The sequence below is a fragment of the Syngnathus floridae genome, chromosome 17 (genome assembly GCF_059516105.1).
Source record: "Syngnathus floridae isolate MCC-2025c chromosome 17, RoL_Sflo_1.0, whole genome shotgun sequence".
NCBI classification, from domain to species: domain Eukaryota; kingdom Metazoa; phylum Chordata; class Actinopteri; order Syngnathiformes; family Syngnathidae; genus Syngnathus; species Syngnathus floridae.
Window position 1 is genome coordinate 739491 of NC_142429.1, and position 24879 is coordinate 764369.

Sequence of the window (24879 nt, forward strand, 5' to 3'; positions counted from 1 at the left end):
ACGGACGGACGGACGGACGGACGGACGGACGGATGCATGCCTCTGCCTTTCAGGAGAGGGAGTGGCGCTCCCCCGTCTTGAAGTTTCTGCAAGTCCGTTTCCCAGACGGCCTCAGCCCTTTGCAGATCTACTGCGAGGCCGAGGGCGTGAGCGTACGTAAGGCGTCCCTCGCAACCCTAACCTTAACCCGAGGTCCCAGAACACCTTACATTGCTCCTTGCGCCTTTCCCCCGGACATCGTCATCAGTGATCTGATGAAGAAGCTGGACATCCTGGGCTATAACGCCGTAAGTGTATGTCGAACTCCTTATGTTCGCACTCCACGAGACTCGGCGGCTCAAATGTGACTTTTGGAAGGCTTTGCGCTGAAAGAAGCTTGTTGACGCTGTGCCTTTGGGCTCTTGCAGAATCTCACCAGCGAGGAGCAGGTGGTCGTGATTCACGCCAGGACCCTTCTCACCCTAGCCGAGAAGGTAACGCGCACGTCCACGCACGCTCTCGCATTCTGCTTATGTGACAGCAGCCTTTCCTCAGTGGTTAGAATACATCAAAGTGACCAAGTCAACACTTCAACAGAAGATGTTGGACATTGAAAGTGAGAAGGTAGACAGACACGCGACATCAGCCAAGGGGAACTCCGGCAATGTGCCCCAACAATTCTGACCTTGAGCTGTGCTAGGATATGTTCTGCAAGCAGAAGGGCTACCTGGATGAAGAGTTGGACTTCAGGAAGTGTTCCATGGACCAGGCTCATAAGGTAAGCCGCCCTCAAATCTCCCGCCGGACCACTGATGGACGAGGATTGCGGCCCAGAGGATCCTGGAGCTGGAGGCCATGTTGTACGAGGCGCTACCGCAGCGGGACTGCCCCGCCACGGACGGCGAAAAAGCCAGCCACGCTGGCGTGAATGACGTGCTGACGGCGGATCAGAGAGAAGAGCTTAGGAGCGCCGTGGACCAATGGAAGCGAGCCCTGATGTGCGAGTTGAGGGAGCGCGACGCTTGCATCCTCCAAGAGAGAATGGATCTGCTGCACAGCGCGCAACAGGTAAGGGCCCAAAGCCAGCCCGGCACTTACTTGCACGCTTACTGGCTTTTGAATGCCACTTTCCATTTGTCCGTCCTAGAGGAACAAAGAGCTGAAAGAATTCATCGAAGCTCAGAAGAGACAAATCAAACAATTGGAGGAGAAGTTTCTGTTTCTCTTTCTATTCTTCTCCTTGGCCTTCATTCTGTGGCCCTAACACCAGCTGGTGAGTGAGCTCCAGCGGCACCGCACTCGACACCTCCGATACACTGCCAGCCGGTCTCAGACGTTGGCAGACGCTCCGATGCCAACGTATACCCCCCGCCACGGTGACAGAGGCACCGCGTCACACCGGCGCTCATCCAATCAGAAGGCAGGAAAAGCAAATTCACATGCAGGGCACTTTTGAACCAGAAGAGAGCGCCACAAAAAACGGTTGTTGCCCCAAACGCGCACTAAAAAGGGTCAGAATAACAAGAGTCCCACTGGCCAGCCGGGGCCACCCGTCCAGCTGTTTCTTCAGGGGGGAAAAAAATTGGAGTCACCGGTGAGTACATTTTGCATTTAGCTCTGCTTTTCTGCTTCTGTCTTCAAGTGTGTGGCATCCTGCGATCAAAGAGTCAGCCAACCCCAAAGCGGTTGACCTCAACGTCCCACCACCATGCCTACCAGAGCAGGTGACGTGATGCTTTGGACATCCTTCCGTCTCAGATGCCCAAAAGTACTCTTTGCCACATCTGCGGCAATACGGTGTCTTTTCAAAGGTGCAAATAAATCCAGCGTGGGCGGAACACGCACGTCTTCGGTTTTTCCCGCTTTGTTTGTGTGACAGCTGTTGTGAAAATTTTATACAAATAAAGTTGTATAGTACAGGTTTGGCCAAGCCGCAACTCCCGAACCGCATGCGGCTCTTTTATGTTCATATCAACATTTGTGTGTGTGTGTGTGGGGGGGGGGGTTGTGCGTGTTGGCTTCACTTGAGTTCAATTTGGTATTTTGGTCAAAAGCGCATGTGGTGAAATTCCACAAAGTAGGATGGGCAAACACATTTCTTTAAACTATGAGTGTCAATTGGGCTCTCGAAATGGCAGGGAAAAGATGCACAGCAAAACGAAAATACGTAGATGAACACAGGACGTTTTAATCAGAGTGGGAAAGTTTCTATTTTTTGTTGAACGTGATGGCAAACCATTCTGCCTGATATGTCAGACCTCAGCGCATTTCAAAGATTCAAATCTTCAGCGCCATGCACTTCAGCTCACTCCATGCTAACATTGATCAGGCGTCGAACCCGCATCATCATGCTTAAGAGGTGGCCATGCTAACCAGTGCGCCATTATGTCAACGCATAATAACTAAGTCTACTGGTCAAAACAGCGGTTACTATATGACGTCGCTACGTCGTGGTCACGTGACGCAGACAAGACGTCAATGGACGTGGGCAGAGTTAACTTGTTTAAAAGGGAGTAGGCAGAAGAAATATTTAATTTATTTAAATCTATTTTGAGTGCACACCATTATGCCAATGCATAACAACTGTAAATCTACTAAACAAAACAGCGGTTGCTATATGACATCTGCCACGTCGTGGTCACGTGACATACGTGACGTCGATGGGCGTAACTTTCGCCGGAATTCAAATCCGCGGGGAGAGTTAACTTGTTTAAAAGAGAGTGGGCAGAAGAATTATTTAATTTATTTAAATCTATTTGGTGTGTGCGCCATTATGTCAATGCATAACAACTGTAAGTCTACTAAACAAAACAGCGGTTGCTATTTGACGTCTGCCACGTCGTGGTCACGTGACGCGGACGTGACGTCGACGCCTACTTTACATCCCACCGATCACAGGACTCCTCGGCTGCATAACCGTGCCCCCTTCCCAACCAATCGGATTTGCTATACGCGAAAACGACGCCAATGGAAAGAGCTTCCGCCCAAATTTAAATCCGTGGGCGTGGCTCGCAGCAGGAAGTAGGAAAATGGCGGCGATGTTGACAAAGACACAGCGGATGGTAACATACGACTAACAAGAGAAATATTTTTATTTTCTGCTTGCAACTGGACCGTCCAGAGCGTACACGGTAAGTACAACTCATCGTTTTTAAAAAGAAGTACTTTTGTTGCCCTGAAAAGCGAGTGAGCGTGGCGTTTGTGGGGGACGTCGAATTTCGACGATTCTTTCTGGTCAACGGTTGTAAATGATTGTGTTGATTAAAAAAGAAAACTTGATGTAACTCTACTTTTAACTGCCGTTTCAGATAGATTTGGAATTGCATCACATCCAATTTTGCCTAGAGCGTACACGGTAAGTAACACTCGTTGTGTTTAAGGAGATTTACGTTTGTAATAGCAGAAGTGTAGCCGCGTTGCGTTGTACGTGTGAATGTTGGTCCGGGCGAAATGTTAATGTTTAATTTCATTCCTTTAGGTTCCACGGTGTTTGTTGGCTGCAAGTTTTCCACTGCAAGAAGAGGCTCATATCATTGACCAGGAGCGAGCTACAATGGTGAGTAGCCATAACATTTATGTTAAACACTTCCTATTTCATGTCTAACAGTACTTGATTTAACAAATAACCATAAATAAATACAGTGTGGGCACTGAAGTTAACATATGTGATTATACTGCCTAATCTGTCACCGAGTAGATTGTTGCAAAGTAATATAAGATCCAAAGTTGTAATTCAGAATAGTTTTCAAAAGAAGGCCATTAGAATTATATACAAGTCTGATTACCCTGAACAAGCTATTAATTAAATCACAAATTCTTCAATTCAAAGATTTGGTAGATTATCAGACAAATAATGTCTAACAGTAATTGATTTAACACATCACGATAAGTAGATTGAGTGTGGGCACTCTCAAGTTAACATATGTGATTATACGCCTAATCTGTTACAGAGTATGTTGTTGCCAAGTAATGTAGAATAGATCCAAAGTAGTAATCCAGAATAGTTTTGAAGAGGCCATTAGAATGATAAACAAATCTGATTACCTTGAACATAATAACAAGCTAAGTGTTTAATATGTCCTATGAAGTCAAAATTGGGCACCATCATGTGGTGAAATTTGGAATTGCATCACATCCAATTTTGCCTGGGAACAAACAGATTACATAAATCTTAGTTTTGAATAAGCCACTCCTTCTCAAACAAGTAAACTCTGCCCATTTTGCGCAGTAGATGTTCTGTTAATATCTAGTATTTATACAAAGTCATAATTTAAATTGCTTTCAACCTTCATTCATCGGTTCAACCAACATTACTCGCTCTTATTACCAACTTGTATTGATTTAACTAAGCGTTTAATACTTCCTATCAGGTCTCAAATCGAGATTTGGCAAAATACAATTTCAGCAAATCCAATTTTGCCAGGGAACAAAAATAGATTAAATAAACTAAATAAGTCCTCTTCCCATTAAATAAATCAGAAAAGTCTGTCTTGTAACCAGTCCTCTTCAAACAAGTAAAGTCTGCCCATTTTGTGCCGTAGATTTTGTGTCTATGCCTAGTATTTAAACAAAATCATAATTTAAACGACTTCTTTCCTTCATTCACTTTGGAAATTTGGAATTGCAGCAAATCGAATTTTGGCAGGGAACAAAAATAGATCAATTAAACTAAATAAGTCTTCTTCCCATTAAATAAATTAAAAAAGTCTGTCTTGTAACCAGTCCTTTTCAAACAAGTAAAGTCTGCCCATTTTGTGCCGTCGATTTTGTGTTAATGCCTAGTATTTATACAAAATCATAATTTAAAGGACTTCATTCCTTCATTCACTTTGGAAATTTGGAATTGCAGCACATCAAATTTTGCCTGGGAAGAAAAGTAGATTAAATAAATTTAATAAGTCTTACTACTTCCCATTAAATAAATTAAATACGTCTTACTTGTTCCCACTCCTTTTCAAAACAGTAGTTTAAAACGAGGGCCCTTCACTCAATCTTTAACCTCAACCCCGCACGTTGTGTTGTATCTGTGAATGTTGGTTGTGGCCAAATGATAGTTTTCTTTCATTCGTTTAGGTTCCAAGAAAACTTGATGTAACTCTACTTTTAACTGCCGTTTCAGATAAGCGGGTATTACGTCGCAGTCAAATGCCGCGGATATGACGTAATTGCCCGAACCTCCGCCAAAATTCAAATCTGTTGGCGCGATGGCCGTGAGCCACTGAGCAGCGACGATTATCAACAGAAATATCTTTATTTTCTGCTTGCAACTGGACCGTCTAGAGCGTACACGGTAAGTAACACTCATTGTGTTTAAGGAGATTTACGTTTGTAATAGCAGAAGTGTAGCCGCGTTGCGTTGTACGTGTGAAAATTGGTCGAGGCGAAATGTTAATGTTTAATTTCATTCCTTTAGGTTCCACGGTGTTTGTTGGCTGCAAGTTTTCCACTGCAAGAAGAGGCTCGTATCATTGACCAGGAGCGAGCTACAATGGTGAGTAGCCATAACATTTATGTTAAACACTTCCTATTTCATGTCTAACAGTACTTGATTTAACAAATAACCATAAATAAATACAGTGTGGGCACTGAAGTTAACATATGTGATTATACTGCCTAATCTGTCACGGAGTAGATTGTTGCAAAGTAATATAAGATCCAAAGTTGTAATTCAGAATAGTTTTCAAAAGAAGGCCATTAGAATTATATACAAGTCTGATTACCCTGAACAAGCTATTAATTAAATCACAAATTCTTCAATTCAAAGATTTGGTAGATTATCAGACAAATAATGTCTAACAGTAATTGATTTAACACATCACGATAAGTAGATTGAGTGTGGGCACTCTCAAGTTAACATATGTGATTATACTGCCTAATCTGTTACAGAGTATGTTGTTGCCAAGTAATGTAGAATAGATCCAAAGTAGTAATCCAGAATAGTTTTGAAGAGGCCATTAGAATGATAAACAAATCTGATTACCTTGAACATAATAACAAGCTAAGTGTTTAATATGTCCTATGAAGTCAAAATTGGGCACCATCATGTGGTGAAATTTGGAATTGCATCACATCCAATTTTGCCTGGGAACAAACAGATTACATAAATCTTAGTTTTGAATAAGCCACTCCTTCTCAAACAAGTAAACTCTGCCCATTTTGCGCAGTAGATGTTCTGTTAATATCTAGTATTTATACAAAGTCATAATTTAAATTGCTTTCAACCTTCATTCATCGGTTCAACCAACATTACTCGCTCTTATTACCAACTTGTATTGATTTAACTAAGCGTTTAATACTTCCTATCAGGTCTCAAATCGAGATTTGGCAAAATACAATTTCAGCAAATCCAATTTTGCCAGGGAACAAAAATAGATTAAATAAACTAAATAAGTCCTCTTCCCATTAAATAAATCAGAAAAGTCTGTCTTGTAACCAGTCCTCTTCAAACAAGTAAAGTCTGCCCATTTTGTGCCGTAGATTTTGTGTCTATGCCTAGTATTTAAACAAAATCATAATTTAAACGACTTCTTTCCTTCATTCACTTTGGAAATTTGGAATTGCAGCAAATCGAATTTTGGCAGGGAACAAAAATAGATCAATTAAACTAAATAAGTCTTCTTCCCATTAAATAAATTAAAAAAGTCTGTCTTGTAACCAGTCCTTTTCAAACAAGTAAAGTCTGCCCATTTTGTGCCGTCGATTTTGTGTTAATGCCTAGTATTTATACAAAATCATAATTTAAAGGACTTCATTCCTTCATTCACTTTGGAAATTTGGAATTGCAGCACATCAAATTTTGCCTGGGAAGAAAAGTAGATTAAATAAATTTAATAAGTCTTACTACTTCCCATTAAATAAATTAAATACGTCTTACTTGTTCCCACTCCTTTTCAAAACAGTAGTTTAAAACGAGGGCCCTTCACTCAATCTTTAACCCCAACCCCGCACGTTGTGTTGTATCTGTGAATGTTGGTTGTGGCCAAATGATAGTTTTCTTTCATTCGTTTAGGTTCCAAGAAAACTTGATGTAACTCTACTTTTAACTGCCGTTTCAGATAAGCGGGTATTACGTCGCAGTCATGTGCCGTGGATATGACGTAATTGCCCGAACCTCCGCCAAAATTCAAATCTGTTGGCGCGATGGCCGTGAGCCACTGAGCAGCGACGATTATCAACAGAAATATCTTTATTTTCTGCTTGCAACTGGACCGTCTAGAGCGTACACGGTAAGTAACACTCATTGTGTTTAAGGAGATTTACGTTTGTAATAGCAGAAGTGTAGCCGCGTTGCGTTGTACGTGTGAAAATTGGTCGAGGCGAAATGTTACTGTTTAATTTCATTCCTTTAGGTTCCACGGTGTTTGTTGGCTGCAAGTTTTCCACTGCAAGAAGAGGCTCGTATCATTGACCAGGAGCGAGCTACAATGGTGAGTAGCCATAACATTTATGTTAAACACTTCCTATTTCATGTCTAACAGTACTTGATTTAACAAATAACCATAAATAAATACAGTGTGGGCACTGAAGTTAACATATGTGATTATACTGCCTAATCTGTCACGGAGTAGATTGTTGCAAAGTAATATAAGATCCAAAGTTGTAATTCAGAATAGTTTTCAAAAGAAGGCCATTAGAATTATATACAAGTCTGATTACCCTGAACAAGCTATTAATTAAATCACAAATTCTTCAATTCAAAGATTTGGTAGATTATCAGACAAATAATGTCTAACAGTAATTGATTTAACACATCACGATAAGTAGATTGAGTGTGGGCACTCTCAAGTTAACATATGTGATTATACTGCCTAATCTGTTACAGAGTATGTTGTTGCCAAGTAATGTAGAATAGATCCAAAGTAGTAATCCAGAATAGTTTTGAAGAGGCCATTAGAATGATAAACAAATCTGATTACCTTGAACATAATAACAAGCTAAGTGTTTAATATGTCCTATGAAGTCAAAATTGGGCACCATCATGTGGTGAAATTTGGAATTGCATCACATCCAATTTTGCCTGGGAACAAACAGATTACATAAATCTTAGTTTTGAATAAGCCACTCCTTCTCAAACAAGTAAACTCTGCCCATTTTGCGCAGTAGATGTTCTGTTAATATCTAGTATTTATACAAAGTCATAATTTAAATTGCTTTCAACCTTCATTCATCGGTTCAACCAACATTACTCGCTCTTATTACCAACTTGTATTGATTTAACTAAGCGTTTAATACTTCCTATCAGGTCTCAAATCGAGATTTGGCAAAATACAATTTCAGCAAATCCAATTTTGCCAGGGAACAAAAATAGATTAAATAAACTAAATAAGTCCTCTTCCCATTAAATAAATCAGAAAAGTCTGTCTTGTAACCAGTCCTCTTCAAACAAGTAAAGTCTGCCCATTTTGTGCCGTAGATTTTGTGTCTATGCCTAGTATTTAAACAAAATCATAATTTAAACGACTTCTTTCCTTCATTCACTTTGGAAATTTGGAATTGCAGCAAATCGAATTTTGGCAGGGAACAAAAATAGATCAATTAAACTAAATAAGTCTTCTTCCCATTAAATAAATTAAAAAAGTCTGTCTTGTAACCAGTCCTTTTCAAACAAGTAAAGTCTGCCCATTTTGTGCCGTCGATTTTGTGTTAATGCCTAGTATTTATACAAAATCATAATTTAAAGGACTTCATTCCTTCATTCACTTTGGAAATTTGGAATTGCAGCACATCAAATTTTGCCTGGGAAGAAAAGTAGATTAAATAAATTTAATAAGTCTTACTACTTCCCATTAAATAAATTAAATACGTCTTACTTGTTCCCACTCCTTTACAAAAAAGTAGTTTAAAACGAGGTCCCTTCACTCAACCTTTAACCCTATTTATTCACCTTCTAGGCTAAGTGTTAAAGGCTAAGTGTTAAAGGCTAAGTGTTAAAGGCTAAGTGTTAGAGGCTAAGTGCCAGAGGCTAGGCGCCAGAGGCGAGTTTTTGTGGGCTGAAGTTTTAGTGGGGTTAGTGTGAATACAATCCAAAAGAATACAACAGAATACAATACAATAGAATATAATACATAGATTAAATTCAATAGCTCTTACTACTTCCCATTAAATAAATTAAATACGTCTTACTTGTTCCCAATCCTTTTCAAAACAATCCTTTTCAAAAAAGTAGTTTAAAACGAGGGCCCTTCACTCAACCTTTAACCTCAACCCCGCACGTCACATTGTGTTGTATCTGTGAATGTTGGTTGTGGCCAAATGATAGTTTTCTTTCATTCGTTTAGGTTCCACGGTGTTTGTTGGCTATGTTTTCCACTGTCAGAAGGATGAAAATACAAAGTACAACGCTTGGACGTGGGCGAAGACGTCACCGGTGAGTCCTTCCTTCCTATTTATTTACCTTCTAGATGCTAGAGGCTAAGTGTTAGAGGCTAAGTGTTAGAGGCTAAGTGTTAAACACAATACGAACAACACAACGATACTGCACTGAACAACACGATACCGCACTGAGAAACACGATACCGCACTGAACAACACGATACCGCACTGAACAACACCATGCCGCACTGAACACCATGCCACACTGAACAACACCATCCCGCACTGAACAACACCATGCCGCACTAAACAACACCATGCCGCACTGAACAACACCATGCCTCACTGAACGACACCATGCCGCACTGAAAGACACCATGCCGCACTGAACGACACCATGCCGCACTGAAAGACACCATCCCGCACTGAACACCATGCCGCACTGAACAACACCATCCTGCACTGAACAACACCATCCCGCACTGAACAACACCATGCCGCACTGAACAACATTATGCCGCACTGAACATTATGCCGCACTGAACAACACCATGCCGCACTGAACAACACCATGCCGCACTGAACAACATTATGCCGCACTGAACAACACCATGCCGCACTGAACAACACCATGCCGCACTGAACAACACCATGCCGCACTGAACAACATTATGCCGCACTGAACAACACCATGCCGCACTGAACAACACCATCCTGCACTGAACAACACCATTCCGCATTGAACACCATGCCGCACTGAACAACACCATCCCGCACTGAACAACACCATCCCGCACTGAACAACACCATGCCGCACTGAACAACATTATGCCGCACTGAACAACATTATGCCGCACTGAACAACACCATGCCGCACTGAACAACACCATGCCGCACTGAACAACACCATGCCGCACTGAACAACATTATAACGCACTGAACAACACCATCCCGCACTGAACAACACCATGCCGCACTAAACAACATTATGCCGCACTGAACAACATTATGCCGAAATGAACAACACCATGCCGCACTGAACAACACCATGCCGCACTGAACAACACCATCCTGCACTGAACAACACCATCCCGCACTGAACAACACCATGCCGCACTGAACAACACCATGCCGCACTGAACAACACCATGCCGCAATGAACAACACCATCCCGCACTGAACAACATTATGCCGCACTGAACAACATTATGCCGCACTGAACAACACCATGCCGCACTGAACAACACCATGCCGCACTGAACAACACCATCCTGCACTGAACAACACCATCCCGCACTGAACAACACCATGCCGCACTGAACAACATTATGGCGCACTGAACAACATTATGCCGCACTGAACAACACCATGCCGCACTGAACAACACCATGCCGCACTGAACAACACCATGCCGCAATGAACAACACCATCCCGCACTGAACAACACCATGCCGCACTGAGCAACACCATGCCGCACTGAACAACACCATCCTGCACTGAACAACACCATGCCGCACTGAACAACACCATGCCGCACTGAACAACACCATGCCGCACTGAACAACATTACGCTGCACTGAACAACACCATGCCGCACTGAACAACACCATGCCGCACTGAACAACACCATGCCGCATTGAACAACACCATGCCGCACTGAACAACACCATGCCGCACTGAACAACACCATCCTGCACTGAACAACACCATGCCGCATTGAACAACACCATGCCGCACTGAACAACACCATCCTGCACTGAACAACACCATCCCGCACTGAACAACACCATCCCGCATTGAACAACACCATCCTGCACTGAACAACACCATGCCGCACTGAACAACACCATGCCGCACTGAACAACACCATTCCGCACTGAACAACACCATGCCGCACTGAACAACACCATCCTGCACTGAACAACACCATCCCGCACTGAACAACACCATGCCGCATTGAACAACACCATCCTGCACTGAACAACACCATCCTGCACTGAACAACACCATGCCGCACTGAACAACACCATGCCGCACTGAACAACACCATGCCGCACTGAACAACACCATGCCGCACTGAACAACATTATGCCGCACTGAACAACATTATGTCGCACTGAACAACACCATGCCGCACTGAACAACACCATGCCGCACTGAACAACATTATGCCGCACTGAAAAACACCATGCCGCACTGAACAACACCATCCCGCACTGAACAACACCATGCCGCATTGAACAACACCATGCCGCACTGAACAACACCATGCTGCACTGAACAACATTATGCTGCACTGAACAACACGATCCTGCATTGAACAACACCATGCCGCACTGAACAACACCATCCTGCACTGAACAACACCATCCTGCACTGAACAACACCACCCCGCACTGAACAACACGATCCCGCATTGAACACCATCCCGCACTGAACAACACCATGCCGCACTGAACAACACCATTCCGCACTGAACAACACCATGCCGCACTGAACAACACCATGCCGCACTGAACAACACCATGCCGCACTGAACAACACCATGCCGCACTGAACAACATTATGCCGCACTGAACAACACCATGCCGCACTGAACAACACCATCCCGCACTGAACAACACCATGCCGCACTGAACAACACCATGCCGCACTGAACAACACCATCCTGCACTGAACAACACCATCCCGCACTAAACAACACCATGCCGCACTGAACAACATTATGGCGCACTGGACAACATTATGCCGCACTGAACAACACCATGCCGCACTGAACAACACCATGCCGCACTGAACAACACCATGCCGCACTGAACAACACCATGCCGCACTGAACAACATTATGCCGCACTGAACAACACCATGCCGCACTGAACAACACCATGCCGCACTGAACAACACGATCCCGCATTGAACAACACCATCCTGCACTGAACAACACCATGCCGCACTGAACAACACCATGCCGCACTGAACAACACCATTCCGCACTGAACAACACCATGCCGCACTGAACGACACCATCCTGCACTGAACAACACCATCCCGCACTGAACAACACCATGCCGCATTAAACAACACCATGCCGCACTGAACAACACCATCCTGCACTGAACAACACCATGCCGCACTGAACAACACCATGCCGCACTGAACAACACCATGCCGCACTGAACAACATTATGCCGCACTGAACAACATTATGCCGCACTAAACAACATTATGTCGCACTGAACAACACCATGCCGCACTGAACAACACCATGCTGCACTGAACAACATTATGCCGCACTGAACAACACGATCCCGCATTGAACAACACCATCCCGCAGTGAACAACACCATGCCGCATTGAACAACACCATGCCGCACTGAACAACACCATGCTGCACTGAACAACATTATGCTGCACTGAACAACACGATCCTGCATTGAACAACACCATGCCGCACTGAACAACACCATCCTGCACTGAACAACACCATGCCGCACTGAACAACACCATGCCGCACTGAACAACATTATGCCGCACTGAAAAACACCATGCCGCACTGAAAAACACCATCCCGCACTGAACAACACCATGCCGCATTGAACAACACCATGCCGCACTGAACAACACCATGCTGCACTGAACAACATTATGCTGCACTGAACAACACGATCCTGCATTGAACAACACCATGCCGCACTGAACAACACCATCCTGCACTGAACAACACCATCCTGCACTGAACAACACCACCCCGCACTGAACAACACGATCCCGCATTGAACAACACCATCCCGCACTGAACAACACCATGCCGCACTGAACAACACCATTCCGCACTGAACAACACCATGCCGCACTGAACAACACCATGCCGCACTGAACAACACCATGCCGCACTGAACAACACCATGCCGCACTGAACAACATTATGCCGCACTGAACAACACCATGCCGCACTGAACAACACCATCCCGCACTGAACAACACCATGCCGCATTGAACAACACCGTGCCGCACTGAACAACACCATCCTGCACTGAACAACACCATCCCGCACTAAACAACACCATGCCGCACTGAACAACATTATGGCGCACTGGACAACATTATGCCGCACTGAACAACACCATGCCGCACTGAACAACACCATGCCGCACTGAACAACACCATGCCGCACTGAACAACACCATGCCGCACTGAACAACATTATGCCGCACTGAACAACACCATGCCGCACTGAACAACACCATGCCGCACTGAACAACACGATCCCGCATTGAACAACACCATCCTGCACTGAACAACACCATGCCGCACTGAACAACACCATGCCGCACTGAACAACACCATTCCGCACTGAACAACACCATGCCGCACTGAACAACACCATCCTGCACTGAACAACACCATCCCGCACTGAACAACACCATGCCGCATTGAACAACACCATGCCGCACTGAACAACACCATCCTGCACTGAACAACACCATGCCGCACTGAACAACACCATGCCGCACTGAACAACACCATGCCGCACTGAACAACATTATGCCGCACTGAACAACATTATGCCGCACTAAACAACATTATGTCGCACTGAACAACACCATGCCGCACTGAACAACACCATGCTGCACTGAACAACATTATGCCGCACTGAACAACACGATCCCGCATTGAACAACACCATCCCGCAGTGAACAACACCATGCCGCATTGAACAACACCATGCCGCACTGAACAACACCATGCTGCACTGAACAACATTATGCTGCACTGAACAACACGATCCTGCATTGAACAACACCATGCCGCACTGAACAACACCATCCTGCACTGAACAACACCTTTCCACACTGAACAACACCATGCCGCACTGAACAACATTATGCCGCACTGAACAACACCATGCCGCACTGAACAACACCATGCCGCACTGAACAACACCATGCCGCACTGAACAACACCATGCCGCAATGAACAACACCATCCCGCACTGAACAACACCATGCCGCATTGAACAACACCATGCCGCACTGAACAACACCATCCCGCACTGAACAACACCACCCCGCACTGAACAACACGATCCCGCATTGAACAACACCATCCCGGACTGAACAACACCATGCCGCACTGAACAACACCATGCCGCACTGAACAACACCATGCCGCACTGAACAACACCATGCCGCACTGAACAACACCATGCCGCACTGAACAACATTATGCCGCACTGAACAACACCATGCCGCACTGAACAACACCATCCCGCACTGAACAACACCATGCCGCATTGAACAACACCATGCCGCACTGAACAACACCATCCTGCACTGAACAACACCATCCCGCACTGAACAACACCATGCCGCACTGAACAACATTATGGCGCACTGAACAACATTATGCCGCACTGAACAACACCATGCCGCACTGAACAACACCATGCCGCACTGAACAACACCATGCCGCACTGAACAACATTATGCCGCACTGAACAACATTATGCCGCACTGAACAACACCATGCCGCACTGAACAACACCATGCCGCACTGAACAACACCATGCCGCACTGAACAACACGACGTCGCACTGAACAACACGACGCCGCACAGAACAACACGACGCCGCACAGAATAACACAATACCGCACAGAACAACACAATACCGCACAAACAGTTTTAGATAATATTACGTCGCAGTCATGTGACGCGGACATGACGTCAATAGGCGGAACTCACGGCAAAATTATAATCCGTGGGCGTGGCTTGCAACAGGAAGTAGGAAAGCGGCAGTTCTGGCAAACAAGACACAGCTGTTAGTAACACGATGACTAACAAGGCAAATATTTTTGTTTTCAGCTTGCAACTTGACCGTCTAGAGCGTACAAGGTAATTACAACTGTTTTTTTTTAGCCCTGAAAAGCAAGGGAGTGTGGCGTTTGGGAGGAATGTCGAACTCGGCGTCTGCTTCCAGCCACAGACGCCAAATTTCGACGATTATTTCGACTGGTCAACGGTTGTAAATTATTGCGTTGACTAAAAACTTTATTTAACTCTACTCTTAACTTTGCCGTTTCAGATATGCGGGTATTACACCGCGGAAATGACGTCAATAGGCTGAACTCTCGCCAAAATTCAAATCTGTGGGCGCAATGGCCTTGAGCGAGACACCGGATACAAACACGACGATTATCAACAGAAATATCTTTATTTTCCGCTTGCAAGTGGACCGTCTAGAGCGTACACGGTAAGTACAACTCATTGTGTTTAAAAAGATTTACGTTTGTGTAGTTTGCGTTGCGTTGTATCTGTGAATGTTGGTTGAGGCTAAATGTTAATGTTTAATTTCATTCCTTTAGGTTCCACGGTGTTTGTTGGCTGTATGTTTTCCACTGCAAGAAGAGGCTCGTATCATTGACCAGCAGGAGCTACAATGGTGAGTACCCCTTTCGTCTTCCATTTATGTTAAACACTTCCTATTTCATGTCTAACAGTACTCGATTTAACAAATAACCATAAATAAATACAGTGTGGGCAGTCACGTTAACATATGTGATTATCCTGCCTAATATGTTTATCACAAATATGTCACTAATCACTAATATGTTTATTTGTTTATCACAACACCTTTGGACCTTCAGCAATCGATTATTTACCTTCATCTACATAGAGACAGAACGATGGTGTCTTAAACATCTCATTCATTTCACCAAATAACTTCACGCAGGTGGATAACGGCCGTCTCGGTCACGCTATGTTGCGTGATGCAGTTTTGAAGAACCAAATGCATTTATTCAATGAATAAGTCAAGCTAGTTCTATGTTTATGATGTTGTAAGTTACGGTACCGATTGAAGTTGAGTTCGAAGCCAGTGGAAAACAGCGCTGCGTTTGTGCTCTCCAGGTACAAATGTTGTGATCTCTGACTGACGACCGGGCGAGACTCGAGTAAGAGATGTCCAAACGAGCTCCGGCAGGGCGGGCCAAGGCGGAGCGAACGGACGCCCTTCAGGCCGCCAATGACGAGCTGAGAACCAAACTGATGGACGTCCAGTTAGAACTTCAGCAGGAGAAGAACAAGGTGAAAACCTCAACAGACAGACACTGCCTGCCTCCCTGCCTGCCTCCCTGCCTGCCTCCCTGCCTGCCTCCCTCCCTCCCAGTTTTCCCGATGTAGATTAGACATGCGTGTGCCATGACTGTGTCAGCCTACATCAACAAATGCACCGAGGACGTCAGCACCACTAAGAATATCATCACCCGGGGCAACCAACGACCCTGGATGACTGAGGAGGTACGTCAAACGCTACGAGCGCGGAACTCTGCCTTCAAGTCTGGCGACAAGGAGACACTGAGGACAGCGAGAGCCAACTTGAACCGTGCCATCAGGATAGCGAAGCGAGACCGCAGTCGAAAATTTCAGGATCGTTTCCACGACGTCAAAAACATCAGGAGTATGTGGCAAGGCATACGGGCGATTACAGACTACACCTCACCCTCCCCCCCCCCGGTGGGTGTAGTTGATGCTGACTTTCTAAATGGTCTAAATAACTTCTTTGGGAGGTTCGAGGCACTAAACGGCACTCCAGCAGTTAAAACTGTCCCCCATCAGGAAGAGGAGGTACTCTGCCTTGACTCCGCCGATGTGTTGAAGACCCTGAGGAGAGTCAACCCCTGTAAGGCCCCTGGCCCCGACAACATTCCTGGGCGTGTGTTCAGGGAATGTGCAAGTCATCTGGCTGGGGTCATCACAGACATTTTTAACACCTCGCTGGGCCAAGCCACAGTGCCGGCGTGCTTTAAGACTGCCTCCATCATTCCGGTGCCGAAGAAACCTCAAATCACCTCATTTAATGATTACCGGCCTGTTGCACTGACTCCGGTTATGATGAAGTGCTTCGAAAGGCTGCTTAAAGGTCACATCGTTTCCAGACTCCCCCTATTATTTGACCCGTTCCAGTTTGCCGACCGGCAAAACCGCTCCACTCAGGACGCCATCTCCTCCGTTCTTCACCTGAGCCTGGCTCACCTGGAGGAGAAGAACACCCATGTGCGGAGGCTGTTCCTGGACTTCAGCTCAGCGTTTAACACCATCATCCCACAGCATCTGGTAGGAAAATTGGAACACCTGGGCTTCAACACCCCCCTTCGCAACTGGCTGCTAGACTTCCTCACCAACAGACCTCAGTCAGTCCGGGTCGGACAGAACACCTCTGATGTCATCACCCTCAGCACAGGCTCCCTTCAGGGCTGCGTCCTGAGCCCCCTGCTGTGCACCCTGATGACACACGACTGCGTCCTCAGGTTCACCACCAATCACATCGTGAAGTCAGCAGACGACACAACGGTGGTGGGGCTCATCAGAGACAACAACGACCTGGACTACAGAGAGGAGGTGGAGCAGCTGGTGGGCTGGTGCAGAGAAAACAGCCTGATCCTGAATGAGGAGAAGATGAAGGAGATCATCGTCGACTTCAGGAAAAAACAGCCTCACCACGCTCCACTGATCATCAACAGCTCAGCTGTGGAGGTGGTCAGCACCACCAAATTCCTGGGGGTCCACATCACAGAAGACCTCACCTGGACTATGAACACTACGGCACTGGTCAAGAGGGCACAGAAGCGCTTGTACTTCCTGCGGAGGATGAGGAGAGCCCACCTGCCCCCACCCATCATGAGGACGTTCTACAGGAGCACCATAGAGAGCATTCTGACAAGCTGTCTCTCTGTGTGGTGTGGAGGCTGCACCGCCTCCGATTGGAAGAACGTGAGGAGAGTGGTGAGGACAGCAGAGAGGATCATAGGGGCTCCTCTTCCCTCCATTCAGGACATTTCATCTCAGCGCTGCATGTCCCGTGCCCGTAACATCATCAATGACCCATCACACCCCCACCATGGACTGTTCTCCCTGCTGCCCTCTGGGAAGAGGTTTGCAGCATCCGCTGCAGGTCCACCAGGTTCTGCAACAGCTTTTTCCCTGCTGTCATCAGACTGTTGAACACTAGAACTGTTGAGCTCTAAACTGAACTCTGCATCACACATTCACAGAACTGTACTTTATGACACTACGGACCTCTATCTTGCACTATCTCGCACTACCAACTTTACTGAACTTGTATAAACCCTTTAAATAGAAGTTTAATACATGGTTTAGCATTCCTCTGCACACTCTTGAATACTGTTTTGCCTACTTGCACTATTGCATAATTATCACTGCTGCACTTTATACTTATTTTTAATATATATATATATGTATATATATATATTTTCATAGGATATGTTACTTCTATTCAACTGCAATATCACTACTTTGTTGTAAGACGTATGCAACGGAATTTCGTTTTGTATGCACCATGTGCAGACAAGATGACAATAAAGTTTGTCTAAGTCTAAGTCATGTCAGGTCAGCTGTCTGGAGAGAGAGAGAAGTCAGGACCTGCGGGCGGAGCACCACCGTGCCACCGCCGCCATGACGGAACTCAAAAGCAAACTCCATGAGGAGAAGCAGAAAGAGTTAGCCATTACCAGGGAGACATTACTGCGGCAGCATGAAATGGAGCTGATGAGAGTGATCAAAATCAAAGATGGAGAGATCCAGCGACTGAATGCCTTGGTCCTCAGCCTGAGGGACGGCTCCATGGACAAGGTGATCCGCTCTATCCGTGTCTGACTATCCGCACGCCACGTCGGGCTTCGATGCGGCCGCTACCGTATTGTGTAGCTTGTCCCCAGTAAGCGTCGCGGCGCTCCGTTGCGGTCTCAACGGCCCGGTGTGGCGCAATGTCTGCTCAGGTGAGGAGGGGGGGCGCTTTGCTGGCGGAGGTGGAGGAGACGCGGCGGTGTCGGGAGACCGAGCGGTGTCGCCTCCACCAGGAGCGCGGAAGAAGCCCTGGCAGCGGCCCAGCAGGCCTGGCAGTCCCGAGCGGCCGAGCTCCGATCGGCTCATCACCAGCATCGGGAGGAGCTGAGCCGAACCAAGAGAGACTGCGAGAGGGAGATCCGCCGACTGGTAGGACTGATCAGATGCGCGGTGCGTGGCTATGTTCCCAATTTCGTTGTATACCTGCAGTGCAATGACACCTAAGGCATTCTATTCTATTCTATTTCACAAGAAGAAAATGTCCGGTTGCTCGCTTCGCTTTTGTCACAGCAAAGGTGTTCTAGTCGATTCCAGAAAAAAATTGGCCGGTTGCTCTCTTTGTTTTTGTCACAATTCTGGCAAATGAGTTTGCCCGCCTGCCTGAGCGCTCCCCGTTTGTACATCCAGACGGATGAGATCAAGCTGAAAGACAGAGCGGTTAGTGTTTTGGATGAAGCCCTGGGGCCGGCCACGTCCACCGCCTTCAGCTGCAGACTCAGGCTGCCGAGCAGCAGATCGCTGCCCTGAGGGATTCCCAAAGGGCGGGCCTAAACTACCCTGGAAGTGGGGTCAACGCCGCTACTAGCAATCCTCTTCATTGCGTAAGCCACCTCATCACACACTTGCAGTACGCATGACTTAGTTCGTTGCTGGAGGAAGGTAGCACAAAAACAGTTTTGAACTTTGAACGAGTGCTTGTGTGTGTGTGTTGCGGGGCGTTTTCAGTCTCAGGAGGATCGGGACACGCGACGGTTTCATCTGAAAATCGCTGAGCTCAGCGCAGCCATCAGGAAACTGGAGGATCGAAACGCCCTGCTTTCTGAAGAGCGCAATGAACTGGTAATTTATTGACGGCACGCTTGAAGGTTTGCGCTACGTTTGATGCGCGCCATCCAGCGAGGCACCCATTGCGCTTGCTTATTAGTTGAGCGGCGCGGCGAGTCGGTTGCCTGGTAGATGTCTTTTATTGGGAGCCAAAGCCACGATTCCGTTCAAACCGATGCAAAAGGAATGGATACGTTCTGGCCCGCGTGTTGTGCGTCTTTCACATCCCGCACTTCATGCTTGCAGCTAAAGCGACTGAGAGAAACAGAAAGCCAGTTTCTGCCACTCCTGTACAAAAACAAACGCCTGAGCAGGAAGAATGAAGAACTCTCGCTGGTGCTGTGTCGCCTTGAAAACAAAGTGCGCTTTGTCACCCAGGAGAACGAGGAGATGGCAAGCTTGGTAAGTCGACGCGGACAACGGCGGCGTGCCAACAGAGTCCACTGCATTTGTGTTCCACAGAGAAGGCCTAGTTCGCTCAATGACCTGGACCGCGGTTGCGGCCAGCAGGACGGTGAAATGGAGTTCCTTCAAGTTGTGGAGCAGCGGCACATCATCGACGACTTGTCCAAGGTCTTCAGGCAGGCGACTCGGTGCACGTACGGCAGCGCCGCGCTCGCTCGCTGTCGCCAGGAAACCTTTTCCGTCCAAAGCTTGGCCGGCGGCCGCCATCCAAAAAATTGGCCCCTTAAATTCCGACCTTTCAAGCAGGAGCATTGTGCGCACGCGTTTGAACACGCTTTAGACTTGTTTTGCCGTTTTCAGCAGCTCAAAGCTCCCGTTTTGTCAGCGCCTTTGCCACTCGCTGTGCGCTGAAAACGACGGACTTGCCCGGCTGCTCAGCCCGTCAACCATGAGCCGCGAGCGCGACGTCATTGTCCGTAGGCAGCTAGTGGCAAAATGCACCCTGTTAGAGTTGCGCTCGCTCCAACTTATTTTGCAAGAACCACACGGGAGACAAGTAAGTTCTTTTGGACACCTGCAGGTGGAGAGTCCATCCGTTGTACGAATGAAGTCTGACTCTCGGCTCCTGCACGAGCATTTTAATTAAGAGAAACAGGGTGGGTGTAAGAGTGGATTGAATAGAGGAAGCCCTTGACCTCTAGTCAAAACATAGCAAGGGGTGTTTTACGACTTTGTGTAGGAAGGGATAAGCGATAGGGATAAATAAGGGATAAATAATATTATTTATTACAGGTCGCAGTCAAAGTCAAAGCAACACAATGATACGATAAAGATAATCTGGAAAACCCTGACACACCCTGTAGTTGTCACTTTTGGAAAAGACGAGCGTCCCTCCAATCATCGCCGGTGACGTGTTTTTCAGGCTCTGGAGACAGGAGCTCATGTCAGAAATGTCATTGTGAGTCGCGTTTGTTTCTGCGCCGGAGCCGTTCGTTCCCTTTGCATCCAAAGAATCTCAAAGGCGGATTATTTGTGTCGACAGGAGAGAGATTTGCTGCTACGATACCGACGTCGAGAATCTCTGAGGAGGAACAAAGCGTGAGGTCCTGTAAGGTGAGTCTGTTTGTTTGCGGCTGCTTGGTGTTGCGCAAGATGAAATGGCCTTTTTCTCGCTATCGTTCCTCTCGTCGATTCATCGTGAGGTGTCGCTTCAGTTTGTTCAGAGAGATGTTTGCTTCCGCGCCCGCAGGTCATCGAAACATTTTACGGCTACGACGAAGACGTGTTGGTGGACTCGGACGGATCGTCCTTGTCTTTTCACACCGACAGAACCCCCGACACGGAACCCGAAGAGGTAGCCCGCCATTTCTGCCAGCGTATTGGCACCAAACATTCCTCTTCAGCCTGGAATCGGACTCGTCTTTGCGTCGCGGGTGCTTTGTCGCCGGTCTGACTGATTCTGGTACTATTGGTGTGTGCATGAAGAGGCGGAGCTTCGCTACCGCCAGCTGACGCAAGAATATCAAGCGCTGCAACGAGCCTACGCTCTGCTAGCCCAGACCAGCGAAAGGGGACTACGACGCCGAGAAGGAGATCAAGGTGGCGCCCCTTCCCGCAACCCCCGGCCGGGTCGCAGCCTCCCCGTTCTCACCCAGCCTCGGGTGTTCTCTGGTCTGAAAGGAGGAGGAGGAGCCTCCCTCCTCCTCCTTTCAGACCAGAGAAAAGCTGATGGTAGAAATGGGTCACTATCAAAGCAGAGTAGCAGATCTGGAGTCAGCGCTGAAGCAACAAGGACAGGTAAGCTCATCAATGAGCACACCTTTTTCTCAGACAAAATAGCTACATTCTTCAGTCACTCATCCGTCTGGCATTACTGGACCAACCCCCCCCCCCCCCCCCCCCCGAACGTGGCTGGGAAAATGCGGAGAAAAGCAAATGTCATTTTCCAGTCAACCAAAGAATTTGTGGATGAAAATGACACAACATTCCAAAGCTGTCCACGCGTTTGTCTCTTCTAGAATGTCAAGTGGGTGGAGGAGAAGCAGCTGCTGCGTCAGAGCAATCAGCAGTTGGCCGAAAAGGTGACGGAAAGAAAGGCGCTGGGCGGAGTCGCTTGGCGTCACACCTGTCGGGAAGCCCCGCAGATGAGGTCTGACTGTCTTTTCAGGTCAGGCGGATGGAGGCGGAAGAAGCGCGTCTGAAAGAGCACATCCAGGATATCCGAGACCAAAACGAACTGCTTGAGTTCCGCATCCTGGAGCTGGAGGTGGGAAGACTCGCACAAGCGTGTTGAGGCCAGAGATGTGACGGACGGACGGACGGACGGACGGACGGATGCATGCCTCTGCCTTTCAGGAGAGGGAGTGGCGCTCCCCCGTCTTGAAGTTTCTGCAAGTCCGTTTCCCAGACGGCCTCAGCCCTTTGCAGATCTACTGCGAGGCCGAGGGCGTGAGCGTACGTAAGGCGTCCCTCGCAACCCTAACCTTAACCCGAGGTCCCAGAACACCTTACATTGCTCCTTGCGCCTTTCCCCCGGACATCGTCATCAGTGATCTGATGAAGAAGCTGGACATCCTGGGCTATAACGCCGTAAGTGTATGTCGAACTCCTTATGTTCGCACTCCACGAGACTCGGCGGCTCAAATGTGACTTTTGGAAGGCTTTGCGCTGAAAGAAGCTTGTTGACGCTGTGCCTTTGGGCTCTTGCAGAATCTCACCAGCGAGGAGCAGGTGGTCGTGATTCACGCCAGGACCCTTCTCACCCTAGCCGAGAAGGTAACGCGCACGTCCACGCACGCTCTCGCATTCTGCTTATGTGACAGCAGCCTTTCCTCAGTGGTTAGAATACATCAAAGTGACCAAGTCAACACTTCAACAGAAGATGTTGGACATTGAAAGTGAGAAGGTAGACAGACACGCGACATCAGCCAAGGGGAACTCCGGCAATGTGCCCCAACAATTCTGACCTTGAGCTGTGCTAGGATATGTTCTGCAAGCAGAAGGGCTACCTGGATGAAGAGTTGGACTTCAGGAAGTGTTCCATGGACCAGGCTCATAAGGTAAGCCGCCCTCAAATCTCCCGCCGGACCACTGATGGACGAGGATTGCGGCCCAGAGGATCCTGGAGCTGGAGGCCATGTTGTACGAGGCGCTACCGCAGCGGGACTGCCCCGCCACGGACGGCGAAAAAGCCAGCCACGCTGGCGTGAATGACGTGCTGACGGCGGATCAGAGAGAAGAGCTTAGGAGCGCCGTGGACCAATGGAAGCGAGCCCTGATGTGCGAGTTGAGGGAGCGCGACGCTTGCATCCTCCAAGAGAGAATGGATCTGCTGCACAGCGCGCAACAGGTAAGGGCCCAAAGCCAGCCCGGCACTTACTTGCACGCTTACTGGCTTTTGAATGCCACTTTCCATTTGTCCGTCCTAGAGGAACAAAGAGCTGAAAGAATTCATCGAAGCTCAGAAGAGACAAATCAAACAATTGGAGGAGAAGTTTCTGTTTCTCTTTCTATTCTTCTCCTTGGCCTTCATTCTGTGGCCCTAACACCAGCTGGTGAGTGAGCTCCAGCGGCACCGCACTCGACACCTCCGATACACTGCCAGCCGGTCTCAGACGTTGGCAGACGCTCCGATGCCAACGTATACCCCCCGCCACGGTGACAGAGGCACCGCGTCACACCGGCGCTCATCCAATCAGAAGGCAGGAAAAGCAAATTCACATGCAGGGCACTTTTGAACCAGAAGAGAGCGCCACAAAAAACGGTTGTTGCCCCAAACGCGCACTAAAAAGGGTCAGAATAACAAGAGTCCCACTGGCCAGCCGGGGCCACCCGTCCAGCTGTTTCTTCAGGGGGGAAAAAAATTGGAGTCACCGGTGAGTACATTTTGCATTTAGCTCTGCTTTTCTGCTTCTGTCTTCAAGTGTGTGGCATCCTGCGATCAAAGAGTCAGCCAACCCCAAAGCGGTTGACCTCAACGTCCCACCACCATGCCTACCAGAGCAGGTGACGTGATGCTTTGGACATCCTTCCGTCTCAGATGCCCAAAAGTACTCTTTGCCACATCTGCGGCAATACGGTGTCTTTTCAAAGGTGCAAATAAATCCAGCGTGGGCGGAACACGCACGTCTTCGGTTTTTCCCGCTTTGTTTGTGTGACAGCTGTTGTGAAAATTTTATACAAATAAAGTTGTATAGTACAGGTTTGGCCAAGCCGCAACTCCCGAACCGCATGCGGCTCTTTTATGTTCATATCAACATTTGTGTGTGTGTGTGTGGGGGGGGGGGTTGTGCGTGTTGGCTTCACTTGAGTTCAATTTGGTATTTTGGTCAAAAGCGCATGTGGTGAAATTCCACAAAGTAGGATGGGCAAACACATTTCTTTAAACTATGAGTGTCAATTGGGCTCTCGAAATGGCAGGGAAAAGATGCACAGCAAAACGAAAATACGTAGATGAACACAGGACGTTTTAATCAGAGTGGGAAAGTTTCTATTTTT

The 24879-nt window shown here is 47.3% G+C and overlaps 3 protein-coding genes across 5 annotated transcripts; all 3 read left to right on the forward strand.

Annotated features, from left to right (window-relative positions):
* The first annotated feature begins 658 nt into the window (after nt 1-658).
* On the forward strand, nt 659-1919 carry LOC148383100 (janus kinase and microtubule-interacting protein 3-like). 2 transcript variants are annotated; one of them, XM_088358369.1, is made up of 3 exons: nt 659-1047; nt 1127-1252; nt 1622-1919. In XM_088358369.1, the coding sequence occupies exons 1-2, from the start codon at nt 835-837 to the stop codon at nt 1241-1243; spliced, it is 330 nt and encodes a 109-aa protein (XP_088214495.1). In that variant the 5' UTR covers nt 659-834; the 3' UTR covers nt 1244-1252; nt 1622-1919. The 2 variants fall into 2 exon arrangements, with proteins under 2 accessions (XP_088214495.1, XP_088214493.1); XM_088358367.1 differs by lacking the exon at nt 1622-1919 and having other exon boundaries at nt 1127-1613.
* Nucleotides 1920-22065: 20146 nt separating this feature from the next.
* Nucleotides 22066-22965, forward strand: LOC148383101 (janus kinase and microtubule-interacting protein 3-like). The gene is made up of 3 exons (XM_088358504.1): nt 22066-22179; nt 22401-22463; nt 22550-22965. Exons 1-3 carry the CDS (start codon nt 22111-22113, stop codon nt 22673-22675), a joined length of 258 nt encoding a protein of 85 aa, XP_088214630.1. The 5' UTR covers nt 22066-22110; the 3' UTR covers nt 22676-22965.
* A 377-nt stretch (nt 22966-23342) lies between these two features.
* On the forward strand, nt 23343-24603 carry LOC148383102 (janus kinase and microtubule-interacting protein 3-like). Of its 2 annotated transcripts, XM_088358365.1 has the most exons (3): nt 23343-23731; nt 23811-23936; nt 24306-24603. In XM_088358365.1, exons 1-2 carry the CDS (start codon nt 23519-23521, stop codon nt 23925-23927), a joined length of 330 nt encoding a protein of 109 aa, XP_088214491.1. In that variant the 5' UTR covers nt 23343-23518; the 3' UTR covers nt 23928-23936; nt 24306-24603. The 2 variants fall into 2 exon arrangements, with proteins under 2 accessions (XP_088214491.1, XP_088214490.1); XM_088358364.1 differs by lacking the exon at nt 24306-24603 and having other exon boundaries at nt 23811-24297.
* The last annotated feature ends 276 nt before the right edge of the window (nt 24604-24879 follow it).

Coding starts and splice junctions, on each gene's coding strand:
- LOC148383100 (XM_088358369.1), top strand. CDS start 835: ATGTTGTACGAGGCGCTACCGCAGCGGGACTGCCCCGCCACGGACGGC. Junction 1,048..1,126: donor TGCTGCACAGCGCGCAACAG/GTAAGGGCCCAA, acceptor TGTCCGTCCTAG/AGGAACAAAGAGCTGAAAGA.
- LOC148383101 (XM_088358504.1), top strand. CDS start 22,111: ATGGTAGAAATGGGTCACTATCAAAGCAGAGTAGCAGATCTGGAGTCA. Junction 22,180..22,400: donor CGCTGAAGCAACAAGGACAG/GTAAGCTCATCA, acceptor TGTCTCTTCTAG/AATGTCAAGTGGGTGGAGGA. Junction 22,464..22,549: donor ATCAGCAGTTGGCCGAAAAG/GTGACGGAAAGA, acceptor CTGTCTTTTCAG/GTCAGGCGGATGGAGGCGGA.
- LOC148383102 (XM_088358365.1), top strand. CDS start 23,519: ATGTTGTACGAGGCGCTACCGCAGCGGGACTGCCCCGCCACGGACGGC. Junction 23,732..23,810: donor TGCTGCACAGCGCGCAACAG/GTAAGGGCCCAA, acceptor TGTCCGTCCTAG/AGGAACAAAGAGCTGAAAGA.